Source organism: Vipera berus (assembly GCF_964194415.1).
Source record: "Vipera berus genome assembly, chromosome: 2".
Classification (NCBI taxonomy): domain Eukaryota; kingdom Metazoa; phylum Chordata; class Lepidosauria; order Squamata; family Viperidae; genus Vipera; species Vipera berus.
The window spans coordinates 144661363-144675664 of record NC_138203.1 but is presented as its reverse complement, the minus strand read 5'-3'; the positions used below and the strand labels follow the sequence as shown (position 1 = coordinate 144675664).

The 14302-nt window shown below is 43.5% G+C and overlaps 1 protein-coding gene across 1 annotated transcript in view; it reads right to left on the bottom strand.

Annotated features, from left to right (window-relative positions):
• KCNH3 (potassium voltage-gated channel subfamily H member 3) overlaps positions 1-14302 on the bottom strand; it is an 84043-nt gene that overhangs the window by 21746 nt on the left and 47995 nt on the right. The window contains exons 2-3 of the mRNA XM_081320903.1: positions 7143-7376; positions 3520-3654 (exon numbers count right to left, since the gene is read on the bottom strand). Of these exons, the coding sequence (XP_081177029.1) occupies positions 3520-3654; positions 7143-7376 (369 nt within the window). The remainder of the gene's footprint in view (positions 1-3519; positions 3655-7142; positions 7377-14302) is intronic.

Genomic DNA, 14302 nt, shown 5'->3' with positions numbered 1-14302 from the left:
AAAGAGCTTTACTCCTAAGGAATTGGAGCCTGAGAATTAGGTATTAAAATGCTTCTTTTTCTTTTGGATACTATCCTAAATGCCACTGTTTTCTTTCATCAGCAGAAATATAACTGGAGAAAACTTGTTTACACCCTGTTCTAATTGAAAATGAGCTAAGCGAAAGTAACAGTTTTACATAAAGAAGACAATAGAGGGGCCTGAATAGGAAGCAAGAGCCACGTTCCCCCAAACACTGCTCTAAACACTTTGTTAGAGCAAAAGTAAAAAATCCTATAGTCTAAGGAAAAGGAAACATGGAAAGGTAGATGGAAGGAGCAGAATTTATTTATTTATAAAAAAATTTGGCCACCCCTTTTACCATAGGGCAGGGGTAGGCAACCTTGGCTCTTTTATGACTCGTGGACTTCAACTCCCAGAATTCCTGAGCCAGCCATGGTTGAAGTCCACGAGTCATAAAAGAGCCAAGGTTGCCTACCCCTGCCATAGGGTAACTCTGAGTGGCTTACAGTAACACAAAATCTAAAACATAAAAAGTTAAAATCAAACATTAAAGCCAAAGACACATGGAGAGAGGGCGGGGCAGAGTGGGGGGAGGGAAGAGAAAGCCTTCCTCCTGGGCCCCACCAGCTGAAATTACCGGGTTGACGGGACCCGCAGTAGGCCTTCACTGCTGGCATGAGTGGGATGGGTCAATCCCAGTGGGGCGAGACGGTCCCTCAAGTAACCTGGAGCCATGCCATGAAGGGCTTTAAAGGGGATCGCCAACACCTTGAATTGCACCCTGAAGCAGACTGGTAACCAATGCAGCTCATGGAGCAGTGGTGTGGCTGGGGCCATTCTTGCCCCCCCACAAAATTACCTGTGCTGCCTCACTCTGCACCAGCTGCAGCTTCCAAATGTTCTTCAACAATAGCCCCATGTAGAGCACATTACAGTAGTCCAGTTGTGAGATGACTAGGGACTGAACGACTGAGTGAACACACATGCAGCATAATAATAATAATAATAATAATAATAATAATAATAATAATAATAATAATAATAATAATAATAATAATAATAATAATAATAATAATAATAATAATAATAATAATTTGGAAGGGACCTTGGAGGTCATCTAGTCCAACCCCCTGCTAAGGCAGGAAACCCTACACCATTTCAGGCAAATGGCTGTCCAGTCTCTTCTTAAAAACTTCCAGTGTTGGAGCATTCACCGCTTCTGGAGGCAGGTTGTTCCACTGGTTAGTTGTTCTAACTGTCAGGAAGTTTCTCCTTAGTTCTAGGTTGCTTCTCTCCTTGACTAGTTTCCATCCATTGTTTCTTGTCCTGCTTTCAGGTGCTTTGGAGAATAGCTTGGCTCCCTCTTCTTTGTGGCAGCCCCTGAGATATTGGAACGCTGCTATCATGTCACCCCTCACCCTTCTCTTCATTAAACTACACATACCCAATTATGTGTAGCTTATAAAGGCAAAAACAAATACAGTTGGTTCTTGACTTAGGACCCACCATTGGGACTGGAAATTTGATTGCTAAGTGATGTGTTTGTTAAGCCAGGGGTCTCCAAGCTCCGTTCTGGGCTGCGGCATTCCAGCAACTGGGCCGCACAAACAAGCAAAGCCCCATCCATGATATGTGGGCATTACACAAAATCACACCTCCTCCAGCCTGCGGAAAAACCTCTCTCCATGGCACTGGCCCCTGGTGCCCAAAAGATTGGGGACCTCTGTGTTAAGCGAGTCGTTATGTAACTGAACCCAATTTTACAATCATTTTTACCACAATTGTTAGGAGAATCACAGTGATCGTTAAGCAAATCATGTGATCATTAGGTGATTCGGTTGTGGTCATTAAGCAAATCCTTCTTCCACGATTGACTCTGCTTGATGGAAGTCGGCTGGAAAGGCTGCAAACTGCGATCCTGTGACCATAAAACACAGCAACTCTCATAAGTGTGAGCCGCTTGCCAAGCCTCTGAATTGCGACGACTTGATCGTGGGGGTGGTGCAATCGTCATAACTTCAAGGATGAGTCATAAGTTACTTTTCCCAAGGCCTTTGTAGCTTCAAACCATTGTTAATGAATAATTGCAAGCTAAGGGCTACCTCGAAGGGCCACTGAGGTCCTACAGTTGTTAAGGACAAGCTGACAATGAATATTATGCTTCATTTGGTCCTCAGATGAAAGTGAGCAGCTAATGACTGGTGAAATCACAGCAGGATTCCTAATTGTCAGGGAACAGGATTCCAATCTCTGTTTAATTCTTTAGTCTTACAGTGATTGCCCAAAATATACAGAACATGCACACGTGGGCAACATGTTGAGCCTGCTGAGGGGGCCCTTATCTGTTCCATAAATCTTACTGAAAATTGTATTACTGCTATGCTTGCTTGGAATATCCACACTGTGGAATTTTTAAGCAAAGCTGTAGTTTCTTCAACTATGAGAAATGCAGAATGCTTATCCTTGGAGATATTATAGATTTTCCAGAAATGGGGGTTGTGTCTGTGATGAACTTTTTTTTTTGCCCTTTTAAATCTACCACCATACAACCAGTGCTACACCAGAATGATTATGGGCAGGAGATACTAACATTACCAAAAGGGTTCAACTCTGCAAAGGCTGACACTACGTGAGTATCCAAGAGATAGCATTTAGAATAACAAAAGAAATCAGTGAAAAAAGGGAGACCAGAAAGTGTAACGTTTTCCCATCATGTCCATACTTTGTAAAGAAGTGTAAACAAGCGAAAACAGACTGAGTTAGCTGCATGAACAGCTAATTAATGAAAGCTCATGTCCCACTAGTGACTTCATATGGTGCTTGGTGAATAATGTATAGTGATATGCCAAAGAACAGCTTTGCCACTTTTGTTTCTGGCAGATCTCCTGTGTCTGTAACAATGCATGACATATCAATAGTTTCACCAGCTTTGAGACAAGGAAGCTACGTCTGTTAGGGTTCTGTAATCCAATTGGAAAAGGGACAGGATCTCTGCCAGCAGACTGAGTCTTCAGCTGTGCTACCAAGAGGTCCCATGAGTCTTTACTTGGCACCTGAAGCCGTTTTATTTGCATGTTCTCTTAACTCCATTTCATTTATGCACCACTGAACATTTGTTTGCAGAATGCTTACTCTTGTTTTGAGAGTTGTGGGCTACAAATCACAGGATGGTAACCAGAAGGAAGGGGGGGGGGAAACACGGCTATCGTCATCATCATCACCACCACCACCACCACCACCACCATCCTTCTCCAACATTTGAAGAAGGACCTTCCTTATTGATCTCACAATCTCTTGAGGATTCTTAAACCTCTGTGATCCAGTAGCCCAGTCTCCCCGGTGTGTGGTAATACAATTCCCATCATGCCATAGCCAGCATGGACAATGGTGCACGTGGGAGTTGTAGTATCCCAAGATCTCAGGAGGCCATGAATTGGTGCCCTCATAGGTAAGGTTGTACCACATCTTACAATTTTATCCTTTACTTCATGGGCTCCATGGCTAGCTTGATCTCACCTCCATCCTTCCAGTTTTCTGCAGATGCTCTGTTTTTGGTCTCTGTGATGTCTTTGTGGGAGACTAGAAAAAGGGCCACTTCCCCCTTTTCATTCTTGATAGGCACCACATCCAAGAGACACCAGAAAGGGACACCTGAAAGATAAGAAGCCCTGTGAGAAGATGATCTTGGTATGAGTGTCAGGGAATGACCTTCCCTACCACCGTCCCCAACTTCATCTTTTTCCGCTGCTCCAAACTCTTTCTGGAGACCTAGGAAATGGCAGGAAAGAAAAGAAGGTCAGCAGCTATTCACAGAAGGCTCAGCGCCAAAGATGTTGCTTTACTGAGCAAAGAGATTTGCTGCTCCCAGGTTCTGAAAATCCCAAATTGGCGGCGGTGTGTGTGTGTGTGTGTGTGTGTGTGTGTGTGTGTGTGTGTGTGTTTGCCAGCTTTCCTCCTCCTTTCCTATACTTCCTGTCCAAGCAAAAGCCATTCTATTCAGCCTGGCTTTTCATCATCAGACTCAAGTGTGTTGTGCTGTGCTTAATGGGTGCTATATGCGTCCTTATGTGTTTTTAATATGATGGGTTGCACATCAAAGCCTTATTAGCTGACTGGTGTTGAGCTTTAATCATAAACATAAACGTGGCTGCGCGAGCAGTTCTGAGCACACTGTTCTGTACCAGCCTGCTACCGGCCCTGTAGAAAAGGCAGGGACAACCCCTTTTACAAGAAGGCAAGAGGCTGGAACTAAGCCTGCCAAATTTATGGATACAAAAGCAAACAGAACAAGACACGAACCATGAAACAGGAGCTATTCAAACGGTTGCCTACAACAAACCAGCCCTCCCACGCATTCCCCTTTTATACAGTTCAGGGTGTGGCTTCTCTCTGCCTCCTTCCGAGGTGCCCCATTGCCTTCCTCTGTTTACTCCTGATTGACTGCCTCCTGCGTCGGGCGTCCTTGAACAGGGCCAGCTGTGGGTCATCTTCATCCACGCTGTCAGGCTCACACAGCTGGGTCTGCGTCGTGACCAGGTGGGAGGGGCCTCTCTGAGGGCTCTCATCAGCAAGCTCTCCAACCCCCTCAGCAAGCTCTTCAACACCCCCCTCCTCCTCTGAGTCGTCCGACCCAATTGCCGAACCCACAGGCTGACCCTGAATCACAACACACACCTCTGCTGCGTGAGCTGCATTAAGTTTCTTCTGGGTCCAGTTCAAGTTGTTGCTTATCAACTTTAAAGCCCCTTCATGGCATGAGACCAGGCAACCTGAAAAACTATCTTGTCCCAATTACATTGGCCCGGAGAGGCAAAGAGGATACATTACAGACTTGTCAGCTCAAAAATTTTGACTGGGGAAAAAGTTTTCTCTTGCCGTGGCCTCTGCCCTAAGGAACATCCTGCCCCCTAAAGCGAGGCTGCCCCCCACTCTTCTGGCCTTTTTGGAACTGGCATGGAAGTCTAATCAAGGTATGCAATCTTGAGGGTGGTTGATGGTTTGAGGGTGCTTCTTCCGTCTTTTTAACTCTGTTTTTTTTTAACTGTGCCTTTTTATATGGCTTTATAGTTTTTAATCTGTAAACCTTTCACTCGGATAGCAAAATAGGCAGTATATAAATTTAACGAATAAAATAAAATTGCATTTTTTTAAATCTTTAGTTCTATTGTTAGTTGCATTACGACCTGGTTTGATGAGAAGAAAAGCAGGAATTGAAGCAAAGAATCAGCCCTGAAACTGACGGAAATTCATAGAAATAATTCTGGTTTCATTTCTGTTGAGCTTTACGGACGCTGAATTAGAAAAGGAAAATGGGAAATTAATACTGTACATATGGATACTGTGGCAAGGTTAAAGTAAAGGTAAAGGTTCCCCCGCACATGCGTGCTAGTCGTTTCCGACTCTAGGGGCCGGTGCTCATCTCCGTTTCAAAGCCAAAGAGCCAGCGCTTGTCTGAAGACGTCTCCGTGGTCATGTGGCCGGCATGACTAGACGCCAAAGGCGCACAGAACGCTGTTACCTTCCCACCGTAGTGGTCCCTATTTTTCTACTTGCACTTTTTACGTGCTTTCGAACTGCTAGGTTGGCAGAAGCTGGGATGAGTAACAGGTGCTCACTCTGTTACGCGGCACTCGGGATTCGACCTGCAAAACTGCCGACCATCTGATCGACAAGCTCAGCGTCTTAACCCACTGAGCCACCGTGTCCCTGTGGCAAGGTTACAGAATGCACAAAGAAGAATAAAGAAATGCCCACGGTTAGATTATAAAATTGATGGAGCATGTAGACAGTGCAAAACTAACCAATTTGGTCAGGGAAAAACAAGAAAGACTTTTTTTTTAAAAAAAGGCTGGAATCCTTAAAAGGACTTTTTGTTGAAATAAGGAAAGACTGAATTGACGATTTATGGATTTGGGGGTTGAAAGGGTTAAAGAGAAGAAGAAAGACTAAGATAGCCATTACTTGGTAGAAAAGGGTAGGAGTCATAACTTGAGGCTCCCTTTTTATAACCTTCTCTGCCCCCCCTTTTTCCTTTCTTCTCTTTTTGTACCTCTTTTTCACTTATTATTTTTCTTTATTTACCATACACCTTTTTCTAAATTTTATTGCCTTTAATCTCTTAATTTAACAAATTATTAAGTTTATAAATTTAATAAAATGTGGGTTTGTGGATGGGTGTGAATATAAAGGGACCCACTGTGATATGCGTGTTTATTAGTACAGTGACATCCACGCTCTACCCGCTGCCCCGGTGCTGGTATCTGCTTCTTACTGTTATTGAATAAACCTCTTTATATCTGTTGGCCTCCTTTACTCACTGGGTATAGAATTGTTATTCCACAACATGGCACTCGCCATCTGCTCTCAAGACATCTTTGGTGTTCACGCAGAAGTGGGAGGGGTGGTGTGAACGAATCTCAGCCTGCGTGTAGGTGTGTGGCTCTGGGCATTCCTAAGCGTGCTAAATAAAATAGCAGTCTTTTTTTTTCCAATCGCTTCCTCCTTGGCAATGGAAAGAGTCACAGGTCGAGGATATATAAGGGGAGACAGACAATGCAACCCAGGGCACTGGTTTGGGGTGCAGTGGATGCCTTTGAGCCCCACACACGCTTTCAACTGAAACGAAAAACCAGGGAAGCAGGGGACAGCTCTGGAAAGCCGCTCCTGTTCATGCCAAACGTGAAGAAATGAGTTGATCTAAGGCCACCGCCAATGTTCTTCACACCTGAAATGCTTCCAGAAGGATCTCTGCTGCAAGAGACAAGGTCCGGATAGACAAGACAACAAGAGCACTGCAGTTTACACAGTTCTGTAGGACAGGGAAGCAGAGCAACGCAACTTGCTTAGCCAGCCCAAGCCACTGACATTCACTTGCTGCATGTTACTAAAGATTTTCTTTCCTAGCTAATTTTCCCTCAAGCATTATTCATAACACACACATACACAGAGAGAGAGAGAGAGAGAAAGAGAAAAAGGAAGAGAAAGAGAGAGACGGGGAGGGGGAGGGGGGGGAAAGGTAGACAGACAGACTCTCTTTCCACAGTATCTATTTCAACTTCCATTTTCCACTCCCTGGTACAAACTCTTCCCCCCAACGGTTCCTTTGCAATTCAAAGTATGTTGTCAGAAACTGGACTCACCGCTTTTCCTGTAGAGGATGAGCTCAGCTTTAAATTCCTTGCGCTCATCAAGGGCTTTGCGTATCTGGGTGCGCACCAGCTCACTGGTGTCAGGCCCATAGAGGAAGTTGCAGGCACAGCAACGTTGCATGACCTCAGCCCGGGAGAAGCCGGTCAGTTCACAGAAGCCATCAGAACAGTACACCACTGGGAAGGCTCCCCGGACTTGGGCATTGCCCAGGACAAAATTACTGTCTGAAGAGAAAAAGGAAAGAAGCAATGATCACTGGCCTGGCTTGACAAGAGTGGAAATCCTAGGATCCACCTGATCTACCTCAGAGAAAATCACTTCACCGACATGGTACCCAATAAATGAGTTGATCTACAGCCAGGTTTCCCAACTTTAAGCCATGTGTACTTCAACTCCCAGAATTCCCCATCCAGCATGAGGAATGGCTGGCTAAGGGAATTCCGGGAGTTCAAGTCCATGTGTTCTAAAGTTGCCAGGATTGGGAGACCTTGTTCTAAAGCTTTCATCTTTGAAACCCCAAAATTTCAGGACTCTTACCTAAATGTTGATATTAAATTGTCACTATTGAAAAGCACTGGTGGACTTTATTCACTAAGACACACGACAGTCAATGCTTTAATTAATTATGACTACCCTGTAAAATTTTTGAAAGGTGTATCTTGAAGCACGAATTGCCATTACCAGCCATGATTAGAATTAGACATCTTAGCCAGTAATCTTATATACCCTTAGGAGTAAGTCCCATTGAAATCAATACGATTTAGTTTTAGATTATAGATTCTTAGATTTACCATAGATTGCAGAGGACCCAGATTGTTGGGGGCAATTAAGCTGACTTTGTAATAATGCCGCTTGGGGTGTGTATGAAAGCCCTAATAAGCAGGCATATACATAGAATGAAGGCTACTGCTAAGCTTGTAAGCCGCCCTGAGTCTTCGGAGAAGGGCGGGATATAAATGGAATTAAAATAAAAAAAATAAAAAATAAATTTACTTAGCTTTAGATATTAGATTCCACCATATATTACATTTCTTAGTTTTCCAGGATATCTGTAACCACACTACATATTTATTAATGACATAAATGCTGTTAGCATAATGTTTACAGTTTAAAACAACTGCTACTACTGAACACAATCATCCACCAGGATTGGGATGACAGAAGGCAAGAACCTTATTTAACTGCTTTCATTGTGATCCCAATGAACATTTTATCCATCTCCCCCAAACTGCAATCAGCTGGAAGAAATATTTTCTCTCATCGCGAGATGTTGCCTCCAATATGGTAAAAAAATAACAATAGCAAAAGAGATGCCATTCTTAAGGCTTATGTACGTCATTTCCTCATAGCCACTTATAGTGTCTTCTAGAGTCATCCAATCACTGCTTTGTCAAAATAGCAGTAATAAAAACAAGATTCATGTAACTCCAACAATGGCTGAATGTTCCTAAGAAGTTGGTTGAAGTCACCAGCAGGGAAATTACCACTATTGTATATGCATACTTTGTTTATTCAATGATTTATTAGCCTTCTAGTATCCTCCTGATGTCCTTTGGGCCATTAAAACCACAAACTGCTAGCAAGGGAGCCAACGTATCTGTGCTGTGTTCCTTCACATCTCAACAGCACTAGCTAGGGGCAGCGTTGCTTCCTTTACTACTATGAATCAGCCTGAGTTTGTAAAGTGGAATTCAGACAACAGGTTATGATAGGAAGGAAGGATAAAGACCACTGTGAGGTCTTTGATGTTCCCTGAGGTTGGAGGTTTTCTTGCAGATGTTTCATTACTAAACCAGGTAACATTATCAGTGATAGGATAGGAAATACTGGAATGCATATCAGATCGAAATGTATGGAAATAATAGCAGTAGCAGCGTGTAGATACTTTTGAGGGCAGACGAAGATAAGGAGGTGGATTGTAATCCATGACAGTCTATGACATATTAAATTTGTTAGCCTTTCAAATGCACAAAGCTCCGGTAAGGCTTTGCTGGGATTATTTATTTATTTGCATCCTTCATTATTATTTTTTTACAAATAACTCAAGATGGCAGAAACATCTACACAACACAACAATCCTGCAAGGTGAATTGGGCCGAGAGAGACTGACTGGCCCAAAATGACTTAGCTGGCTTTCATGGCTATGATGGGACTAGAAAAGGGCTTTTCAACCTTTTCACCCATTGTACCACTTTTAGGATATGGCAACATCCGAGTACCATCAAGTGTCAAAAACTTGATGACTAAAAAAAAAATTGAAAAAAGTGATGAAGTACAGGTAGTCCTTGACTTACAACAGTTTGCTTAGTGACTGTTCAAAGTTACAATGGCACTGAAAAAAGTGCCCCCCAAGTCACAGAGGAGGAAGACACCTGCCTGCCCACCCGGAGGCGCTCTTCCTCCTGTCCAAGGTTTTCATTGTTGTGAGCATTTCTGTTGAGGATTGGCAGCGGGGGTGGGGTGGGGGGTGTTTGGATTTTATTCCCCCCGTCTGCTGGGTGATTGAAGCACGTTTTGGTCACTTCACAGGACCCTGGGACACTGTGACCGTCATAAATATGAATCAGTTGCCAAGCATCTGAATGTAAATCACAAGATCCTGGAGATGCTGCAACATTCTAGCTGATTGGCGCTTCTGGGCTCAGCAGAAGCGCTGGGATCAGCGCCGAGCTCCAGCTGGAGCCTGGCACTGATCCTGGTGCTTCCACTGAGCCCTGACAGCCCCGAAGTAGCACTGATCCTGGCGATTCCGCTGAGCCCTGACAGCCCTGCAGCTCCAGCCCTCTCTCGCTCAGGCTTGTGTGGTGCTGTCACCGGTTCACCTCATTACCCTCCCCTGCTACCACTTTTCTAGGATGGTCGTGTACCACCTGTCAGGTGCCAATGTACCACAGGTGGTACCCATACCACCAGTTGAAAAGCCCTGGACTAGAACTCACGGTCTCCCAGTTTCTGGCCTGGTGCCTTCACCACTAGACCACTCTGGCTGAGGTAGGGATTAAGAACACAACTCTCCAAGAAGACTGGCAAACTGGGAAGAAATGGGAAGAGGGACATAGACAAGTGATGGACTAGAGTTGGGGGTCTCAGGATGCCCAGCATGCCTTGTTCCCCAGATGCCTCACAGGGAGGGAGCGAAGCCACATTCTTAATTTCTTCCCCACTCTCTTCCCAGGAGTTGGCACCATCTGGTACATCTCCAGCTTCTGACTATTTTTACCCTGTTTGTTCTGTGCAGAGCTTAGTCATCGCCTACAGCAGCTGGACTCAAACCCCCAACTTCTCACCAGGCAGAAAAAGCCAAAGCCCATCCCCAGCCCTGCCTGATCCATTTGCATTGATTTGCCTAGGAAAAACAGAGTTCCGATAACACAGAGATGCTGGAGGGACATTTTCATATCCAGAGAAGAAAAAGGGAAACAACCCAATTGGTCCAGAGGAGAAGAGCAGAGAGAGAAGGAGATAATGCAGAAGAGTGTAATCTAGCGCAGAGGTCCCCAATCTTTTGGGCACCAGGGACCGGCTCTGTGGAGAGAGGTTTTTCCACGGATCGGAGAGGGACGTGGTTTTGTGTGCTGCCTGCATCTCGCGGATGGGGCTTTGCTTGTTTGTGTGGACTGGTTGCTGGCATGCCACGGCCCAGTTGCTAGCATGCCACGACCCAGTACTGGTCCACAGACCGGGGGTTGGGGACCCCTAATCTAGTGGCTAAAGCAGGATAAGGGAAAGGAGGAGAGTTCCTAGTTTTAGGATTCCTTAGAAATTCCATGAAAGTTGGACACGTGCACGCCCTTCCTGATTATACCTGAAACTTAAGAACAAATGCTTCAAACAACTTGTTGAAATTGCAGTCAACATTAAAAAGATCCCAAAAGCCACGACACAAGGAAGACACAGAAGATTTGCATGTTAGGAATGGAAGATAACAAACGTTCAGGTATAAGCGAAACTAATTTGTTATATTTGTTAGATTGAAAGAGTACTGAAAACCATCACTAAAGTAGCAGACATAGAGAGTTAATCACAGAAATGTGCTGTTGCCATAATCAGAATATCTCATTTGCATAGACACACTTTTTACTGTGCAAGGACCAGGAGTCCAGTCCTCACGGAGAACTTTATATAGAATTCCCTACCTCCAACAAAACTCTTTTTACTGGTGAACCACCACCAACTGCGCCCCCCCCCCCAAATAAAAAGATCTCAAGGACGAAGGAAGGTTTTACAATCTTTTCTTCTAACCAGGTAAAATTACAGGAAAAAATGTTTGAGAAGACAAGGCCTAAATGAATAAATAAATAAAATAAATTGAAATTTCAGAATTTGGATTTCAGAATTTCAGAATAACTTGAATAAATTGAAATTCTTGGAGCACCGACAAGTTGCCCAGGGCCATTTAATATATCCACAAGTGGCACTAGATTGCTTTCAGGACTAGATTGCTGAAGAGCGGAAGAAATCTTTTGAAGCATGAATATTAAGTGTGGGAAAGTGTAACATGGATTGTATTTACATATGTCTACGACTAAAAAGTGTAGAACAGACATGTCAAACACAAGGCCCGGGGGCCAGATCCGGCCCGCAAAGTGGTTTCATGCGGCCCGCGAAGCCATCCTGGAAACAGTGAGGGAATGGCCCCCACTGCCTTGGCCCTGGCCCAGAGACCCTCCTCCTGCCAGAGACCCTCAGATCTGTCCCACTCTTGCCCAGGCCCCCATAGGCACCCTTGATGCGAACGATGTAGAGCTGGCCACACCCACCCAGTAGGCCATACACACTCTAGCCACGCCCACCCAGTAGGCCACGCCCACCCAGGCCATACCCACCCAGGCCCCTGAGGGCAACCGCAATGCTGATGCGGCCCTCAATGAAATTGAGTTTGACACCCCTGGTGTAGAAGAATGATTTAAAATAGGACTAAAACAAGAATCCACCAAAACAGAAATTGATTGAATCAGAACGTCCCATTTTGAGAATCGTTACAGTCAATTGGTAAAATCAAAATCTTTGTGTTACAAAAAGGAAAAGAATCTGCCAGGCAAGCTCAAAGTGGTTGTTTTTTTTTAGCATTTTACTTCCCATTCAATTTTGAGTAACCAATTATTTCTAAAGACTGCTTCCTGCAAAATATTTTGAAATAGAATATTATCTGTACGTTTTGACTATTGTTTCTAAAATAGCCTTGAGACACTTGTGAAGTGGAAAGATCCATTCAAGCTGCCACCCTTAAAGCAATAGTCAGAACCTTGCATGTACAACAAAATACTGCATTTTCAAAACAGAGAACTTGAAGAGAGCTTTGTTTTAAATGACATATTTTCAGCTAATTGTCTAAACATTGAGAGGTGCAGCTGGCTTCAGCGTTTAAAATTCAGTAGTAACAAATGCATCGAAGACCCAATAAATTCCATTCCAAAAAAACTTGCATCTCTGTGGCTCAAGGAGACATTTGTCAGACCTAAAGAGTCCACCCACCCTTTCTCCAAAAACAGCTCACTGTTCCTCTCTTAAAAAAACAAACCCTGGGTTCACCTCACTCTCTTTCTCTTTTGCCCAATCAATACAGACGTTATCGGGATGTTTGTCAAGATCTCAGCCTTTCCTTCTCCTTCACATCAAAGGGAGGACTGGTGTCCAAACCTGTAGGGAAGACGGTCTTTCAACCCACAAGAGAAATGGTGTATAGGTACCAAGGCAATGTGACACCAGGGAAATATCCCCGTAACTAGTGGTGATGAACAGTGCAACTGAACTGTTTTCAGAAATACACATGTGAAGCTGGGACTGCTAAAACGTCCTCCAAAAAATAAAATAAAATCAGTCCTACAACTACAGGCCAAAATTCTACAGACTTGAAAGAGCGAACGTGTGCCAGCTGGGAACTGTAGTGCTCTGTATGGAGTGCCTGCGAAGAATGCCCCTACATTTTCATCATCAGAACTACAACACCCAGGATTCTTCAGGGAGAACACTGATGGGTCCACTGGTAGAGGTAGATAGCAACTCTTGAAGACAATTATCCATGAAATGGAAGTGTCCTCAGGGACTGGGGTGATTTTCAGGTAAAGCTGATGTTCTTGCTTCATTGGTTTGCAGTTTCAAATGAGGTAGGCAAAGGCCTCAGCCTCTTAGAGTGAGTGAGATCAGGATTAAATAGCTCCTTTACTTAAGGAGTCAGACGGCACAATTGATATGGAAGATACTGAATTAGAATCTGATGGCTGAACAGTTGGGGGGAAAAAAGAAAAACCTTTGATTCCAGCATCCTCATCTTAACAGCTTCTCCTCCGATAGCAAACTACTGTAAGGGATTATCTTCACATTCTGCTTACCACGACACAACTCTTTTTTTTTATTTTTTTTTATTTAAAAAGTTTTACAATACATTTTGGCTTTAATCCCCCCCTCCCCCACCCCCACCCAACCCTCCCTATCCCTCTCCCCCATTCCCTCCTCCCCCCCCCCCGACTTCCCAGAGCTAAATACAGGGTATAAAATCAAAAAAACAAACATAAGCACCCCTATGTTATCAGCAATAAACTATTAGTTCTATCTCCCTCTAGCTCATGTAAAATGAATACAAACAATATTAATGTTACAAATAAAGTAAAAAAGAAAAAGAGGAAAACAGAAAAAGAGCTTTACTCAGAATAGATTTTCTTAATCCCAGTCCTTATTCATATTAATTTCAAAAAAAAAAGAAAAAAAAGAAAAAAAAACCTTTCACCTACTATTTATATTCTCCAACCTTTCTCTAATTTAAACAAATTCTCAGTTACGCGCCAAAAGCGCCTATCTCTATTAACCTTAATAATCTCCAACCAAACTAAACCATGATCAAAAATAATTCTTGCATGTATCACGCCAAATGTCTCGCAGTTAATAAAAAGAGTAGAAAAAAAAGGTTTAAGCAGTCTGTAAGACAACTTGTTGTTAATTAGGAGCTTGCATACCCATTCTTAGTTCAGCACATACTTTTAGTCCATAACCCTAATATACTTTTCTAACAAGCAAATAACATCAATCTTAAATTGTGTTAAATATTAAAAAAAAACTTTCTTTCTCCTCTATGATAAATTTAATCCATTGACATTCTAATTTAAAAATTTAATCACCAATCTTAACGCCCCAAAGCTTTTGGAGCACGTCT